This window comes from Lottia gigantea, assembly GCF_000327385.1.
Source record: "Lottia gigantea unplaced genomic scaffold LOTGIsca_8, whole genome shotgun sequence".
NCBI lineage: Eukaryota > Metazoa > Mollusca > Gastropoda > Lottiidae > Lottia > Lottia gigantea.
The window spans coordinates 4,706,838-4,724,481 of NW_008710662.1; the positions used below are offsets into that span (position 1 = coordinate 4,706,838).

The 17,644-nt window shown below is 32.5% G+C and overlaps 2 protein-coding genes across 2 annotated transcripts; one reads left to right on the plus strand and one right to left on the minus strand.

Moving 5' to 3' along the window:
• Positions 1–814: 814 nt before the first annotated feature.
• LOTGIDRAFT_155607 (hypothetical protein) lies at positions 815–7,547 on the minus strand (the record flags this gene model as incomplete). Its single annotated transcript, XM_009067142.1, has 9 exons — positions 815–961; positions 1,172–1,363; positions 2,488–2,590; positions 2,984–3,054; positions 3,362–3,420; positions 3,567–3,735; positions 6,883–6,969; positions 7,213–7,319; positions 7,478–7,547. 9 exons carry the CDS (start codon positions 7,545–7,547, stop codon positions 815–817), a joined length of 1,005 nt encoding a protein of 334 aa, XP_009065390.1.
• Positions 7,548–9,433: 1,886 nt separating this feature from the next.
• LOTGIDRAFT_108546 (hypothetical protein) lies at positions 9,434–10,273 on the plus strand (the record flags this gene model as incomplete). Its single annotated transcript, XM_009067143.1, has 1 exon — positions 9,434–10,273. A coding segment is annotated over one exon (840 nt), but the record flags the coding sequence as incomplete, so codon positions are not given.
• Positions 10,274–17,644: the final 7,371 nt, after the last annotated feature.

The following is a 17,644-nucleotide window of genomic DNA, read 5'->3' on the forward strand; positions in this document are numbered from 1 at the left end:
TGACTAGCTGTCTCTGTGTCCCTGTGGTGAATCTGCCATGCTTCAAACTGTTGAATGGCATATTCTGGTTGTTTGGAGGTTAAGACGTGACATGATCGCTGTCGTCACAAAGCACTTGAATTCTCAGTAGATATCGGGTGGCTTTTATACAGAAACCTGGCACATCTTGCAGGTGCATTTCGATTGAATCATCAGCATATTGCTCCCACAGTTCTCAACTATAACACTGAACCCAACCGGTATTATCAGTAAACACCAAGTTTTGTCAATATTCGAACAAAACTCAAAATAACAAACTCATCCAAGATGTCTTCAAAATAGATAACTTATTATGTGGTCTTATAAAAGACACGGGTGAAATATACACTAATTGTTCAATGGAAACAAGTACTAAAAACATGAATTTTATTTTTCAAGACAACATTCTAAATCAATCAAAAATGAATGCTACACTGAATATGTAGTGACAATAATTGTTTCTTGTTTTCTACATCATAAATATATAATACAATCTCTGGATGCAGTGCAGTGTACTTTCTTTAAATTGTCTTGAATCATACACAATTTTGTTTTCAAAAAATAGACACTTGAAAACGGTAAAGGTTAAGAAAATTATTCTTGGTATGATATGAACAAGAATAGTTTTCTTTATAGGGCAGAAATCCTACACCTGTACATTTGGGAGATTTTGGATTGCAAAGGACATCAAAGAATCCAGGAATATCAAGGTACTCAATAAAGTATTCATTGTATTTTCAACTAATAAATGCTGTAGTTTATTTAAATGCTGTAGAACATTAGATGTACTGGTGTATCAGTTATCACCTAATTGTCTTATTGTTAATTTGTTATTATCACTACTTCTCTCTAATAAAGGCCAACTAAAACAATCTTGTTTACGTAAATTAACTTCAACTTTTGTTCCCATCATTTTAGCTTCACTTTTTTCTGGTATGATTATCTGAAATCAAAAATTATTTCAATTTTATCAGGGACACTGATAGCATTAATAAGCACCATTTCAATTTTCGATCAGACTGTGGTTCCTGCAATTTCACTCAGACTAAGTGTTTGATGTCAACACTAATCTCAAGTTATGCTTTATCACATAAAGTAGTTAGAGATTACATGATTAAAGGGCCTTAAGTCATTTTATTTCCAAAATACTTACATCACTGAAATGAAAAGTTTTATCAAAAACACTTTTACCACCGTCAAATACAAGATGTAATTTACAGGTCACCTTATTAATTTCTATAGTACTTTTCTCTGGTGAAACTGTTTTAGCAAATATTGATAAACAGACATTGGAGGATGTTTGGTGCCAATCAAATCGACAGGATTTTAATTCTTCACCATCCACCTTTAAAATACAATAGTAAATGTTATAACAATTAAGACTTTAATCATTTGCTGTGAGAGATATCAAACAGTACTTTGAACCAATTGATGAGACAAATGAAAGAATGTAAATCAAGTGGTGATTGCTAGAAATTGCAGTATTTAGACCTTTTATATCTTGGTATACCAATAAATCTGATATAAATTTTCATTGATGTCACTGAAAATAATAAATAAGATAGCTTGCCAGGCAAAGTAACATACGCCCACTAACAGCTGTCAAAAATGATAACAAAGTCTGTAGTGGTTGAATATGTGAAACCAATCATCTGATTGTTCCTGATTTCAAGCTTTACTCAGGTCTCATACCAACTTCATCAAAAAACGAATAAAAAAATGTAGTCTCTATCAGGACTACAAGCCAAATTAGACGCACTGAATTAATTCAAGGGCCAAAAATCCACCACCATTCATCCAATTATTACCATTTTTGAACTTGAGATCTCATCAATATAAACATGCATACCAAGTTTCATTGAGATCAGACTACAAGCAAAATTTGAAGCGTTTTTACTAAGTCAAGGGCAATAACTCTGAAACCAATCATCGGATTATTACCAATTTCGAACTTGAACGAGATCTCATCAATATATACAAGCATACCAAGTTTCATCAAGATCGGAGAAAAATTGCAGCCTTTATCATTCATACAAGCCAAATTTAACGCGTTTTCACCAACACAAGGGCAATAACTCTGCAACCATACATCCGATTATTACTAATTTTGGACTTAACAAAGATCTCATCAATACATACATGCATACCAAGTTTCATCAAGATCAGATGAAAACTGTAGTCTCTATCTTGACAAATTTGACGCGTTTTTACTAAGTCAAGTGCAATAACTCTGAAACCGTTCATCCAATTATTACTAATTTCAAATTTGACCGAGATCTCATAGATACATACATGCATACCAAGTTTCATGAAGATAGTATAAAAACTGTAGCCTCTATCGCGCTTCAAGGCAAATTTTACGAGTTTTTTCTATGTTAAGGGCAATAACTCAGAAACCATTCATCCGATAATTACGACGGACAGGGGCGATGGCAATATACGTCCACATGGAAATGTTATCTTACTAACCTTTTGTTTACGCCACACATGTTTTGTTAAATTACATCCTTCTTGAGCTAAGAAATTATCAAAATCTGATGTTTTTCTTTGGCAACAGGTCCAGTATTTCATACTGAAATAAAACAGGCATTGATGATTTTTTCCTCTTAGTCAAATTTACATCTCTTGACAGCTTTTAAATTACTTTTGCACTAATATCTACATAAAATATCAAGAAGCCACTGCTCTGATATCAATCTTTTAGAGGTCCTATTATCAAACCAATGAAGTTATATATATATGAAGTTATGTCTAATTATTTACTTTATAAGCCGTAGAATACTAACAGCTATGGGTATCACAACAGAATGTGACATAAGATTCTCTGACAATGAAACAAATGCAGTAAGTCTTTAAATTCATGAAATACTACAGTGAAAGCTCTCTAAGCTGGGAAAGATTATTTGCCTTTGGATACAGATTTACTTTAAATATCTTTTTAATTGTTGTAAAAAGTCTATGTTACCCTTCGTGAAAGACTGGTTGACCAGGATGAGAGGTACAGGTCTGTTCATTACTAGCTTCTCCTTCATATGTCTAGAATATAACAAATAAACAATATGGTATTATCGAAGAACACAACTTTAACACAACAAAATAACGGATGGAAGAATGAAAACAATTTTTTCGATAAATCCAAGCAATTTATCACAATTTGAAACTGATCAGAAAGAATGATGGGATATATATCAAATAAGGCACTTTTATTTTGTTTCCTCTCTTGCTTTCAATTTTCTTAACACAGTGTTCATGCTAGAATCTTAATCAAAAAATAAGAAATTCTTATATAGTCAATCAAGTGACTAGTGGTCAACTGGTCATTGTAGTATTAAATATAACTTACAGCGCCACAAGCATTATTCTTACAACTTGTACCAATTTCTATTACGGATTCATCATTCCCTGTACAAAACAGGAAACCATATTAAGTACATAAACAATTGAGAAAAGCATTTATTATTTCTTGTTTTTGTGCTGCAAGTTGTATAATTTTATGATATACTGGTATTTTGAAATGAGCAACTTTTCCAATAAAATTTAAAACCTACCTTCTATATTATTATCATTATTTGATTCCAGAGATAATTTATCAAGTGCTGTCTTTAATGAATTAGCAACTGTAATTTTGATTGGTTTTAATTTATCAGATGCAAATTTATCTGATTTAGTTTGTCGAGCTTTTATATCTTCTACCAGTGGAGCCTTGACAACAACCACCTAAAACAAAAAGAACTAGAGCCACACGTGGCACAGAGTGGGACTTTGCAAATGTAGCATGTTGCAAAAGACCCCGAAAAAATCAACCCTCCACGATAATTAGATCATGTGCAAGAACAGTCTAAAGTTGAGAAATTTCCATTTTTTAGAAGATTCTAATACCGGAAGTAGACGTCAGACCCCACAAATGAAAGCATCAGCAGATAGCCAAGGTCAATGACCTTTGATCTTGTAAAAGAGAAGGTCTAAAAAGGTCAAGATCAAGAGATATACGTCATCAAAATTTCTAATTGCACACGACTATAAAACCGGAAGTTGACATAGGACAGCAAATACAAAAGTATAAATAGATAGCCAATGCCAATGACGTTTGATCCTACAAAGGTCAAGGTCAACAAAGGTCAAGGTCAAAAATTGAAAATTTTGAATTTCCAAAACCTGTTCCTTTTTTTGAACTATGAAGCGGAAACAACCGAACTTCTAAGACAAAGTGGCTTAAAACATGAGATAATTGTATGCAAAGTTCCACTTTGAACAAATGTATACTTTGCGAGTTATGCCCTTGGCCAAAAATGTCAATAATGAGTAATTTAACCCGGATGTGCCACACGCACCTCAATTTTTTTTGCATAGGTTAATTGATATTCAAAATGTTATGTCGTGTTTCAAATTTCAAGCTTCTACATCATACAGGTCAAAAGATATAGGTCAACAAAAGTCAACAAAGGTCAAAATCGAAAAATGAAAATATCCAAATGTAAAAAACCCGTTCCTTTTTTGGAACTATAAAGCTGAAGCAACTGAGCTGTTAACACAAACTGGCCAAAAGGATGAGGTAATTGTGTGCAAAGGCCCTTTTTGAATAAACGCATCCTATGCGAGTTATGCCCCTGCATCTAAATGTAAACAATTAGTACTTCAACCCGGATGTGCCACGCCCACATAAATATTTTTGTCATAGGTGAATTCATATTCAAAGTGTCTACTTATATTCCAAATATCAAGGTTCTACATCAAATAGATCATAAGATCTACATACACTAAGCTCAAAAAGATATATACATACACTAAGCTCAAAAAGATATATACATACACTAAGCTCAAAAAGTCGCAAATATTGTAAAATAAAAACTCAAATTTGAAAAAATCACGACTTTCAATTTTGCTTTAAAAAAACGATTGTTATATATCTATGTAAAGTACACGAGAAGCACATTAGGAAACCGAAAAAAAATTTACTCTCTAGGTTAATTAGGTCACGTGCTAGAGCAGTCCAAAGTTGCGAATTTGGCTTTTTACGGATAGCTATAAAACCGGAAGTACATGTCGGAGGTCAAAGGTCAAATGACCATTGACCCTATGAAGGTCAAGGTTTAGTTTATCCCTAAGGACTTATTTCGATTTTAAGAAAAATGAGAAAATCAAGATGGCAGCGAAAGTGTCACTTCCGGTCTGGATTTTATATTCTTCATTTTTTTGTATTAGCATTTACTTACGACCTGCATAAATTCCGTTGACCTATTTCATTTACACCGGAAGTTATTCGACCGGAAGTAGATTGTACTTTCAATTGATTCCACCTTCAAAACCGGAAGTGGTGTCAAAACTCTGACTGTATCATATCATTGACTTTATTGATGCCTCTTTGCATTTTAAATTTCAGATCAATCAATGCAAAAACAAAATAGTTGCAAAAAAATTGCAAAATTCAATCGAAAAAAGTTTGCGACAAATTTTCGAATTTCATAATTTTTCAAGTGCTATCTCATCAGAAATTACAGCCAGATTTTAAAAATTAAAACCCGAAGAAAATCGATGCAAAAATGCGCCTTCTAGGGCCGATTTACGAGTTTTTGCATATGTTGCACTGTGGCACTTACGGTTTTGCAAAAATGTTGCAATTCGTATTCATTAACAACGTTGCCACTGCAGAAGGTTTACACATGTAGAAATGTTGATGTAGCTATTGAAACCTAGGCTGTGTGCCCTGTGGAAATTTCGAAAAAAAAAAAAAAAGAATTGACAATATGATAACAATCAACATTTAACGTTGTTATTTAGGAACCTACTGTCTGAAATGTCAGGGACTTCAGTAATCAATTTTTATTTGAAATGTGAAAATCTTACTTAAAATAAATCTTGATTTGTTTGGAAATAAGGCCCATAAATAAGGTCATAATGAACACTGAATATCTCTAAATGGTTCTATAAACTTTACACCATGTTAACAGTCAGATTTAAAACCTCATAAAATATATCATTATACAAGGTTCAATGTTCCTTTTTCTTGGATGAAAATGAAAAACCTTGTATACTGTACTATTATACATGTTTTTGGTTGAATAGGTCGAAGAACTCAAAGTGTTATACGAGGTTTAAATTTTCAAGGAATGAAAACGAAGTATAGCAGTAGAAGAAATGGTAATAAAGATTGTAACAAAATACGAGTTAAAATAGTTTTTTGCAATTTTCTCGAAAAGTAATTTTGCTTCATATATCGTTATACGAGGTTTCTAGCGGTCACACACGATATTTTGATATATATCGTGGGTGACCTCGTATATGCCATATTTGGTCATTTTGCCTATTTGGTACCGTTCGAAAGCTTGTAAAAGCGCAGATCTTGTGATCAAATCCTCGTATTCTTAGCTTGATTGTAAATAACTCAAAAAGCACTAATCAAATAACACGTATTAAAACAGTCAGATTTAAAACCTCGTAAAATATATTATTATACGAGGTTCAATGTTCCTTTTCAGCAGATGAAAATGAAAAACCGCGTATACTGTATTATTATTCGAGTTTTTGGTTCAATAGGCTGGAGATCTCGAATTGTTATACGAGGTTTATATTTTCCAAGAATGAAAACCAAGTATAGCAGTAAAAAAAAATAAGAAGATAATAAAAGAAGTAGTAGAAGAAATGGTAATAAAGATTGTACAAAATACGCGTACAAATAGTTTTTTGCGTTTTTCTCGAAAAGTAATTTTGCGTCATATATCGTTATACTAGGTTTCAAGCAGTCACCCACAATATATGTTTATCATTTTGTTTCACTGAAAATTAATTTGTACAAAATTTTGGGATACATTTGAAGCTCTTAATATAATATTTTGAAATATAATTTCATTCATTTTCAAGTTTTACCTCTTCTTTAACTGTATTTTTATCAGGTTTGTGGGGAGCTACAGGTTCTGGTGGCTTCTCATTGCTATGTTTTCCCTTCGTACATCCCTACAAACAAAATCAGAGATAACATTAAGAGAACATATAAAAAACGCAAGGATACCAGTACATCTGTATTACGTACGGTATTCTAGTATACATATTAGTTAAGAAATTCACTTTGAAGGAAGCCATAGGCTATAATGGGCATTGCATCTCCATCATCATCTACATTATATCTTTACAGAACAAAAACACACACAAGATCCATCATCTCAATTATACATTGATAACAATAAGTTTATAACTTACAGGAATATTCAGAAACTCTGTAAAATCAGTAGATCTCTTCTTACAACATGACCACCCCTTCAAGGCATCATGGAAGATTGGTCCACCAGGATGATATTGGCATGAATCTAAAAGAATAATTCACATTTAATTAATTGCACTCTTTTATGACAAGCAGGATACTTTATTGATTTTGCCTTTTTTGGTTATTTTACCGACAACGGTTGGCCCAATTGCCCAAGACTATCCTCTTTAGCCGGTATCAGAATCTCCTAAAAAAGCTTACCGGTTTCATTCATTCTTTTATCAAACTTTTTCCCACAACCTTTGTTATAACAAAGAAGGTCTTCTGCCATCGTATTCTTTGTACAACACAATAATATTGAGATATGTTGATACTTGTTTAATTTTTTAGTCAAACACGATGTCATTGAAGAGAGAAGATTCTAGATTCCTGAAAATAAACAAAATATCAGAAAAGGGGAGCTACTCTGAATTTATATAGAATCAGACAATAAATAATTCGTTTAGTCGAATGGTCCGATCTATATAGGCTACTGATCCTACCATGCTTAACCACTTTTATATTTTAAAATTACAAGACATTGTTAGAGTTTGGATTTAGGTTCAGCCAAAAAAAACTCAAGCATTCCATGTTCAAAAACTTCACGCTCATTTAAGTAGCCTAGGTGTATAATAAATACAAAGCCAAGTGTATCAAGCCAAATCTACATAAAAAAAAATTCAAAATCAAAACAATCATAGAGATATATATATAGCTTATCATATTATACAACACTATGGACAATATCTTACATGACCACTTCTCACACTGTAGCATTTTCAGTTGAAAATCTACAAATTTGGATAGCCTATAACAAAAACCTTGAAAATAGGTAATGTCGATAAAAAAGTCTCCCTCTTAAATTTAAAGGACAGATGCGTCATTCTATTTGACCAATTATACATTAGTGTCAGAAACAGGAGCTTTTTAGCTATCCCAATTAGTAAGTAGTGTTCATAGCACACCGTCGAAATTTGAGCCCTCAATTCCATATGTGTCCAGAATTATCCTCGTTTAAAACGACGACTGGTCATTTTAAGATACTCTGTGATATATAGAAAAATTCCTAGTTCATGATATTTTTGAAGGAATTGTGCGATTTCCTTACATTTCTTGTACTTCAGAAGACTATCTATTTACGTAGGCCTATTATATTCAAGACCCGAATCATTAAATCATCATTCAAAATTAAATCTGAATGCGTATATTTTGGATTAGGCCATACTTTGAGGTTAATATTTTTCATAGGGCGAGGAATTTAAATTTTCCCCTTTCTAATCAACGCGTAGTCAGAAGGTGCGACGATTCACAGATAGATTTGATTTTCAAAATAGGCCATAATGCCTGATATTTAAATCAATGAACAAGAAAATACCCAGAAACTCTTGAAAGCTGATTCCAATAGGGGAAAATACCCATATATTTTTTTACCTGAAACAATTGTCATGACTCATGAGTAAACAAATTTTATTCTGTGAAATATGGTATATAAAGCAGCTAATTGTATTCAGATAACTTGGATTCGAAAATGGCTTTCAAGACGATAAAATTACATCTTTTTTCAACATTTCTTCATATTTCGTTTACTTCAAAGAGACATTATCATTGAGTATAGATTCTATGAGTTAGTCCCATTTTATATCAGATTATGCCAATGGCGTTAATTTCAAATCATATGTTACAGTTGTTCTGAGTTCCCCATTTTAAAATCTAACGATGATAAAGTAATTTTTTCTTTCAAAAGTTTAACATTTCTATAATGGTTAAGACGAATTCTTCATCTTGATGTTCTCATTTTCAAGAGCGTGTAAAATTCTAGAAACCCTTATAATATAGTATTTCTGAAAGGTTTGAAATGTAATAAATGCCTGGTCTAAAGGTGACACAACCTTTAACCTCATTCTGTTTGTTTGAACGTGTTCTGTTCTTTCAAGTTGGAATGTTAAACTAATTGATGTCACCTTAACACTTAGCATTCACTTCAGTTAAATACATATAAACACACCGTGTAACATTTTACCATCCAAAATACCTGCCTTAAATAGTCACCAGTGTGCTCCCTCCTTCATTAACATAATCTAAAAACAACATTGGGTTGTCAGTCGTGAATTTCATTACTCACAAACATTATTTTTGTCCATCATTCGTCTATAATGTTCTCTCTCAAACAAAATCAACATGGATTTTAAAACTTTTATTTTCTTTCTTGGAGGATTCAAATTATTACTTGTTTCGGTACAGGCTCAAAATCGCGTGGTTCAAACATCTCTTGGTGCTATCAGAGGACGAATAGCAACTCACGATGAAGGACTAGTACAGCAGTTTTTGGGTATCAGATATGCCAAGCCTCCCGTCGGAAGTCTTCGATTTGAAAAACCAATCTCTGTTGATAGTTGGCAAGGTGAATTAGATGGAACTCAATTCGGACCATCGTGTCCACAGATCTTTCCTTATAATACTTTAGCTAAACTACCAAATAGAAACATTAGTGAAGATTGTCTGATGTTAAATATATACAAACCATTAAATAACAACAATGGTAACAGAGCTGTAATGATTTATTTTCATGGTGGAGGATTTAATAGTGGTCAGGGAATGGCAACTGATGGTTCGCTGCTGGCTCTAAAGGGAGATGTGATTATAATTACCATCAACTACAGGTTGGATGTTTTGGGTTTTTTATACACTGGTGATGAGGAAGCACGTGGTAATTATGGATTATGGGATCAACTGAAAGCATTACAGTGGATAAAGGATCATATTTCGTCGTTTGGTGGTGATGAAAACAATATTACTCTATTCGGAGTTTCAGCCGGGGCTTTCAGTATAGGTCTTCATCTATTCTCAACTCATAGTAATGGACTGTTTCAGAGAGCAATCCTTCAAAGTGGTTCTCCTTTCACACCATTGGCATTTGCTTTCGATCCTATTGATTATTCGAAAAATGTCAGTATGGAATTAGGATGTAGTCCCAATATTAGCAATTGGAATACCAAAGCAGCTATCGAATGTTTAAAAGCAGCCGATTATGATGTTATTTTGGGAGCATCTGTTAAAGCCAGGACTCATAACAGAATAGCATATAGATTGGACATAGCTCCAGTTGTGGATAATGATTTTATTACAGATGTTCCCGAAAGTATCATTGAAAAAGGGAACAAAGACATAGCTTTTTATACTACTGACGTTATCATTGGCACTAATTCAGCCGAAGGTGGTAATGTATTATATATGTTAAATAATTTCAATGCTAACGTTAAGTCTAATATTCGTGAAAGTGTTTCGGCCAATGTTCTATGTAATAATGTTAGTAAATACTTGGTTCAAGATTTCTATGATAACGATAAAGGTGTTGAAGACAAGATTTGTTCAATGTATAACAGAAGTACAGAGATCAGTGAAGAAGAACAGTCAATGAAGGTCGTCGATATGGTTGGGGATATGATGTTCGTTGGTCCTGCTGTAAAAACCTTACAGCTACACTCCGAAAAAGCCAAGAACTCTGCGACATATCAATATATATTTTCTCACCAGCCTAACATGAATAGCCTAAAAATCTACTTCCCGTGGTTTAAAGGGGCGAACCATCTTGATGAAATACCATTTGTATTCGGCCCAAAGATATCCTACAATGCTGCATCAAGACAGAATATTGGTGGTGAAGAATACCAGATTTCTGAAGAAATGATGATGTATTGGACAGCTTTCGCTAAAACAGGGTAATGTCATGGCTAGTATTTTCTGTATTGTCCATTAGGTGGGATGAGCGAAACGGTGATATTGGTGATTTATGTAGTCAAAATAAGATCTAATGGCATAAGCGTTTCACATAAAATACTCACCACTCCACTTAGACTCTACTGACAACCAAACTCTAAGTTTCAGGCATAATACTTATTTCTGATCTGGTCATGACATCAACATTTGACCTTGATAGGGTGATAAATTCTGTCCTGCGTCGCTTCTGACCATTTTGTTCAAAAAATTCCTTCATTAATACACATTTTTCTTTTTCAGAGACCCGAATGATAACGAAGTGACAACTCACTGGCCACTTTATACAACAGAAAAGAGGGAATTCATTAATATATCAGATAAGATAATAATTGATGAAAATCTATGGCCGTCAAGGATGAGATTTTGGAATGTTCTATCTCGATCCATAAACATTCAGAAACAAGATGTGTTCAGTGACAACAGTGCCGATATAGTTTCAGTGACATATATTACTGTATATATTGTACTTATAATTCATGTTTTTCTGCGTATTACTATTTGAATAGTTATAAGTAAGACACGACATTTGAAATAATACCCTCCGACGACTTGCAGCCAAAGGGACATGTTCGTCATTTGTTTAGGGGTTGATTTATGTCTAGAATATGTGTAAATAGTCTTCAAAAGTATAGAAGTGTACGAAAATCGCACAAATATTTCAAACTATGAAATTTACTCTCTAGTTCTATGCATGTCTTTTCTATCTATTTTAAAAATGACGAGTCCTCTTTTAAACTTTTAAACGCGGATAATTCTAGACAGACATGGATTAGAAGGCTAACATTTCGATGGTGAACTCTGAGCTGTGAACACTATTACTGATTAGTTTAGCTAAAAAAAATTCCAGTTTATGTGATTAAGCTGCGATCGGTCAAATAAAATGGCGCACCTGACCCTCACGTATAGAGTTGTCTAGACGCCCTTATTTCTTCCTGACATCTTTGGACTGGATCGAACGAAGTTTTCATCTAAATTTAATCTATAAAATTTCATCTATAAAATCGCTACTAGAATAGCTGATTTATTAGTAAATAATTACGTATTTTTTTATCATTTTGTATCTTATTATTATCTTATCTTCAAATGCAGTGTTAATCGATCGTTATAACGCTTGGATATGATAACTTATTTTGAAAAAATGCAGGAGAGCATATGCTAAAAAAAAATAACCAAGGGAGGGGCCACTTAAGTCCACTTAAATATACTGTGTGTGGGTGTATGTAACCTAATATGCTGTGTGGATGGGTGTATGTAACATTTCCTAATGTGCTGTGTGGGTTGGTGTATGTAACCCTTCCAAATATGCTGTGTGGGTGGGTGTATGTAACATTTCCTAATTTGCTGTGTGGGTGGGTGTATGTAACATTTCCTATATGCTGTGTGGGTGGATGTATTTAACTTTTCCTCATATACTGTGTGGTGGGATGTATGTTACCATGCCAAATCAACAGTATAGGTAAGGTGTATGTTATAAATACTCATGTTATCAAGTGTATGGGTTGGTGTATGTTAACCAACCGAATCAGTTGTGTGGATTTGCGTATGTTATCTTGCCTAATCAACTGTATGCATGGGTGTATGGTATCCTACCAAAATAGTTGTGCGGATGTATATATCATAACTTTAGTTCAAAATGTACTTAAAGAGGTAGACTGTAATTGAAAATGCAGTTTCCTAAGATCTTCGATTTACGCAAATTATTATTCTCACATTCAAATTTATGTCTTTTAATTCCATTCTGTTCAATAGTTATCACGAGAAATAAAATTTGCACAAGATTGAAAGACTTGGGAAGGTTATATTACAGCAACACCGGTCACCTTGTACCTGGACACCGAGTCCAATGAAAACAACATGTTAAATCTTTTTATTTCTAAAACATATACAAATAGCATCTATATAATACAAACCACATAGTGCACTGCATCAGCTGGTATTATAACTATTTTATTCCTATAATTGTAGGCCTATGCTGTTATCCTTATCAGTTCCTCTTCATCTTTATATATCAATATTTTACTTTTCAAAAACACACATAACAAACCCTTACTGCAATGTAGAATACTCTAATCTTTATACAATTTACACCAAGACCTATATACAAATACAAGTGTAAAATTTAAATTACGCATTTTATTAAAACTATATTACAAGGAGAATATATCTTTCTAAATATAAAAAAAATAGATCTATAGACCATAGAAGCTCTTTTCTCCAAATATGAACTTGAATTTGAAATTATAGTTTGCAGTACGAGAGAACGAAAATATCAACAATATTTAGTTCATCCCCAATGCCTCAAATGAATAACCAGATCGTAAAACAAAATTAAACGACTGTTAAGTCATATTACAGTCTAATGCTTATATCAGAATATCGAATTAATACATCAATAATCTCGTCTTGGCCAAGATAATTTAGGTAGATGTAACCATTCATAATTATGTCTAAGCAAGACACCAATATAAAAGTTGACAGCTCAAAATTACTACAGATTTCATCTTTGCAGTCGTCAAACCATCATAGTCATTTTATATTTCTTTACATTTTATAAAGGTTGGTTCGGTAATGTAAATTGTTCATTACATTGAAGCAGGGTCTAAAGGTGGACAGTACAATATATGTTTGTTGGAAAAAAACTTGATGGTTCAATATTACCACAGATTCTATAATTGTGGTTAACTGTTACCATCATATTGAGTTTAGAATGGATGTTTTCATTACAATTTAGAAGAATTCACTCAGCCAGAAACTTAGTAAATATGTACAATTTGTCGAGATAAAAAATCTTGATGGTTCAATATTACCACAGATTCTATAATTGTGGTTAACTGTTACCATCATAGTGAGTTTAGAATGGATGTTTTCATTACAATTTAGAAGAATTCACTCAGCCAGAAACTTAGTAAATATGTACAATTTGTCGAAATAAAAAATCTTGATGGTTCAATATTACCACAGATTCTATAATTGTGGTTAACTGTTACCATCATATTGAGTTTAGAATGGATGTTTTCATTACAATTTAGAAGAATTCACTCAGCCAGAAACTTAGTAAATATGTACAATTTGTCGAAATAAAAAATCTTGATGGTTCAATATTACCACAGATTCTATAATTGTGGTTAACTGTTACCATCATATTGAGTTTAGAATGGATGTTTTCATTACAATTTAGAAGAATTCACTCAGCCAGAAACTTAGTAAATATGTACAATTTGTCGAAATAAAAAATCTTGATGGTTCAATATTACCACAGATTCTATAATTGTGGTTAACTGTTACCATCATATTGAGTTTAGAATGGATGTTTTCATTACAATTTAGAAGAATTCACTCAGCCAGAAACTTAGTAAATATGTACAATTTGTCGAGATAAAAAATCTTGATGGTTCAATATTACCACAGATTCTATAATTGTGGTTAACTGTTACCATCATATTGAGTTTAGAATGGATGTTTTCATTACAATTTAGAAGAATTCACTCAGCCAGAAACTTAGTAAATATGTACAATTTGTCGAGATAAAAAATCTTGATGGTTCAATATTACCACAGATTCTATAATTGTGGTTAACTGTTACCATCATAGTGAGTTTAGAATGGATGTTTTCATTACAATTTAGAAGAATTCACTCAGCCAGAAACTTAGTAAATATGTACAATTTGTCGAGATAAAAAATCTTGATGGTTCAATATTACCACAGATTCTATAATTGTGGTTAACTGTTACCATCATAGTGAGTTTAGAATGGATGTTTTCATTACAATTTAGAAGAATTCACTCAGCCAGAAACTTAGTAAATATGTACAATTTGTCGAGATAAAAAATCTTGATGGTTCAATATTACCACAGATTCTATAATTGTAGTTAACTGTTACCATCATATTGAGTTTAGAATGGATGTTTTCATTACAATTTAGAAGAATTCACTCAGCCAGAAACTTAGTAAATATGTACAATTTGTCAGATTAAAATCTTGATGGTTCAATATTACCACAGATTCTATAATTGTAGTTAACTGTTACCATCATATTGAGTTTAGAATGGATGTTTTCATTACAATTTAGAAGAATTCACTCAGCCAGAAACTTAGTAAATATGTACAATTTGTCAGATTAAAATCTTGATGGTTCAATATTACCACAGATTCTATAATTGTGGTTACTGTAACCAAATTGAATTAAAAAATTTAAGAAATAGAATATAAATTCCAATTACTATAACAATAAAGATGGTCAGGAAATACGCTATGAAAGTAGGTTCATAGATTTCAGCTATCATTCAAACAAAAGTAGATGGATATTGAATACTGAATTATCAAAGTTAAAATCTATCATAATGTCATAATTGAATTGTGAGTTCTGATTCTTTGAATTCTAATATTCAAGTATTCCACAACACAGGGAAGCTACTTTAGTCGACCTATCCATGTTAAGCTTCAGATCAACCTATCCTATAATATACGAAGTACCATTCCTTCAGAATGATCAGATCATTATTCCTATCATAAATTATAATATTATATCATTATTTCAGTTTGCTTTCATACATTGTCATTCCTTCTGTTATATTCGAGTACACAATAACATTATTTTTCTTTCAGCTTTATTCTTATCATATATTATAACATTATCATTCCTTCAGTTTTATCTTATCTTATATTTTAACATCATTATCATACCTTTAGATATCTGTCACATCATGTCTGTTATGAGTCTGAATATTTTTGCAATTAACGTCATAAACATTGTAACAGATGTGAAATTTTGACCTACCGTGTATTTTAACACGATCTCTAAGTATATCTGAAATATCACTGTAAATGTGTAAATAGCAACACAACTGTATAATAAATCAAAAAAAGGATAATTTTAATGAAAGAATGCGATCAATGATAAAGCGCAGGGTAAAACGAGGGAAAGTTTGCTAGGATAGCGGCATTAGCCTGCTCTTTTCAGATTTCCAACTGTCGAGGGATCTTTAACGTGCACAACCTGTAACGCACGGGGCCTGGTTTATTGTCCCACCCGAACGACTAGACGCTTTTTCCATGTCAGGCACTTTTACGAAACACTCATTCAAAGTAAGCTCTTTCGATAAGACAATACACAGACTTCCATGTCATGCATTATAGTCAATAAACATCTTGATTCAGAAAATATCTTATCCAATAACAAGTCACCATGAACCGATATGATATTCATATTTCTGATATAATAAAACAGAGTCATGCTTAGTTTAAAGAAGTGGTAATTGCATCATTTTGGATTGCAAAAACATGGTTTATAATCTATTTTAGTGGGGAAAAGGAAATTAAAGGGTTTTAATGCCGCCTTTTATGTAATTTTAAAAGAGAATACTTTCAATATTATTACATTGGTTTATAATAAAATAAACGAGGTTGAGTCACCCGTGGTATTTAAATATATCATTTTATATTGATAAACTAATTATTAATCAAGTATTCTTCTCAACTATCATATTTTCTGAATAGTTCATAGTTCAAGACTTTAATTCAATACTCTATTTTCCTATCTTATTTACCCGTCTTCATTAGCCCACATGGTGCAGAAAAGTAGGACGTAAAACTCCATTCATTTCATTTCATTTCCTATCCTATTTTAATAGTAAGCGCCTTCATTCGAAATAAGTTTATTTTTTGTATGGTGGCCCATCAAAGACACATACTCCATTGCGTAAATACTCATTACAATATTAAAGAGTATTTTTCAAGGATTAGCTGTCATATGGAATTTATAACATAGTGTCTGAAGCTAGTCTTCATTCGAAGTTACTTAAGTGCTTCCTAGCTTGCACTTTGTATGGTGTTCATCCGGTAGTGGATTTACTTTCTGAACATCTGAAGATCCCTAATCCATTGGTGTGGTGCATCAATAAACAAATTAATTATTTCCACAATTGTTCTTTCATTTTACAGTATAGAAGAAACAATTTGGTTTGCGTTTGCCATCTGTTTCCATGTTAAATCTCGAAATTCAACCTTCTATAATTTTTTCCAGAAATTTCGTTGAAAAGATGCACAAAATTCGCGTTACAAACCAGGATATTAGATTGATATCATTAACGTTGGAATACATACAATCCAGTAGCGGTAAGAGTTCAGAAGGTCGAGTTTTCCTTTGACCACACTACAAGCCACGTAGATAGTGAGACATCATCTGCATCTTCAGTTCCAGTACAACCTCAAAGTAGCCCGACTAAGTGTAAACCTATCATATCTTGGGCTGCTTCTAGTTGTAATGCTGAAACGGCTAGTACAGTTTCAGATGATGAATCTGAGCCAGAGTCAGTACGAGAGGATGATACTTCTGATGTTACCGTAAGTAGTGGTTAAGGGGTGCTTTTTTCACTTCACTCCGACTGTTTGGAGAAAAAATAAAAAATTTTGCTCTTTCAGATAATCACAAGTTCATACGCCCGAGCCAGAATTCTAAAAATGGTTGTCGTCTTATAACGGGTATAAATTTGTAGTTCCTTCTCTTTGATTTAATGAATGAGCATATAAGTAATAAAAAGCATAGGCTAAAGTTAGTTTTTCTATTAATACAAAAAGTATCTATAGGAATGTACAGATATATACAAATATGA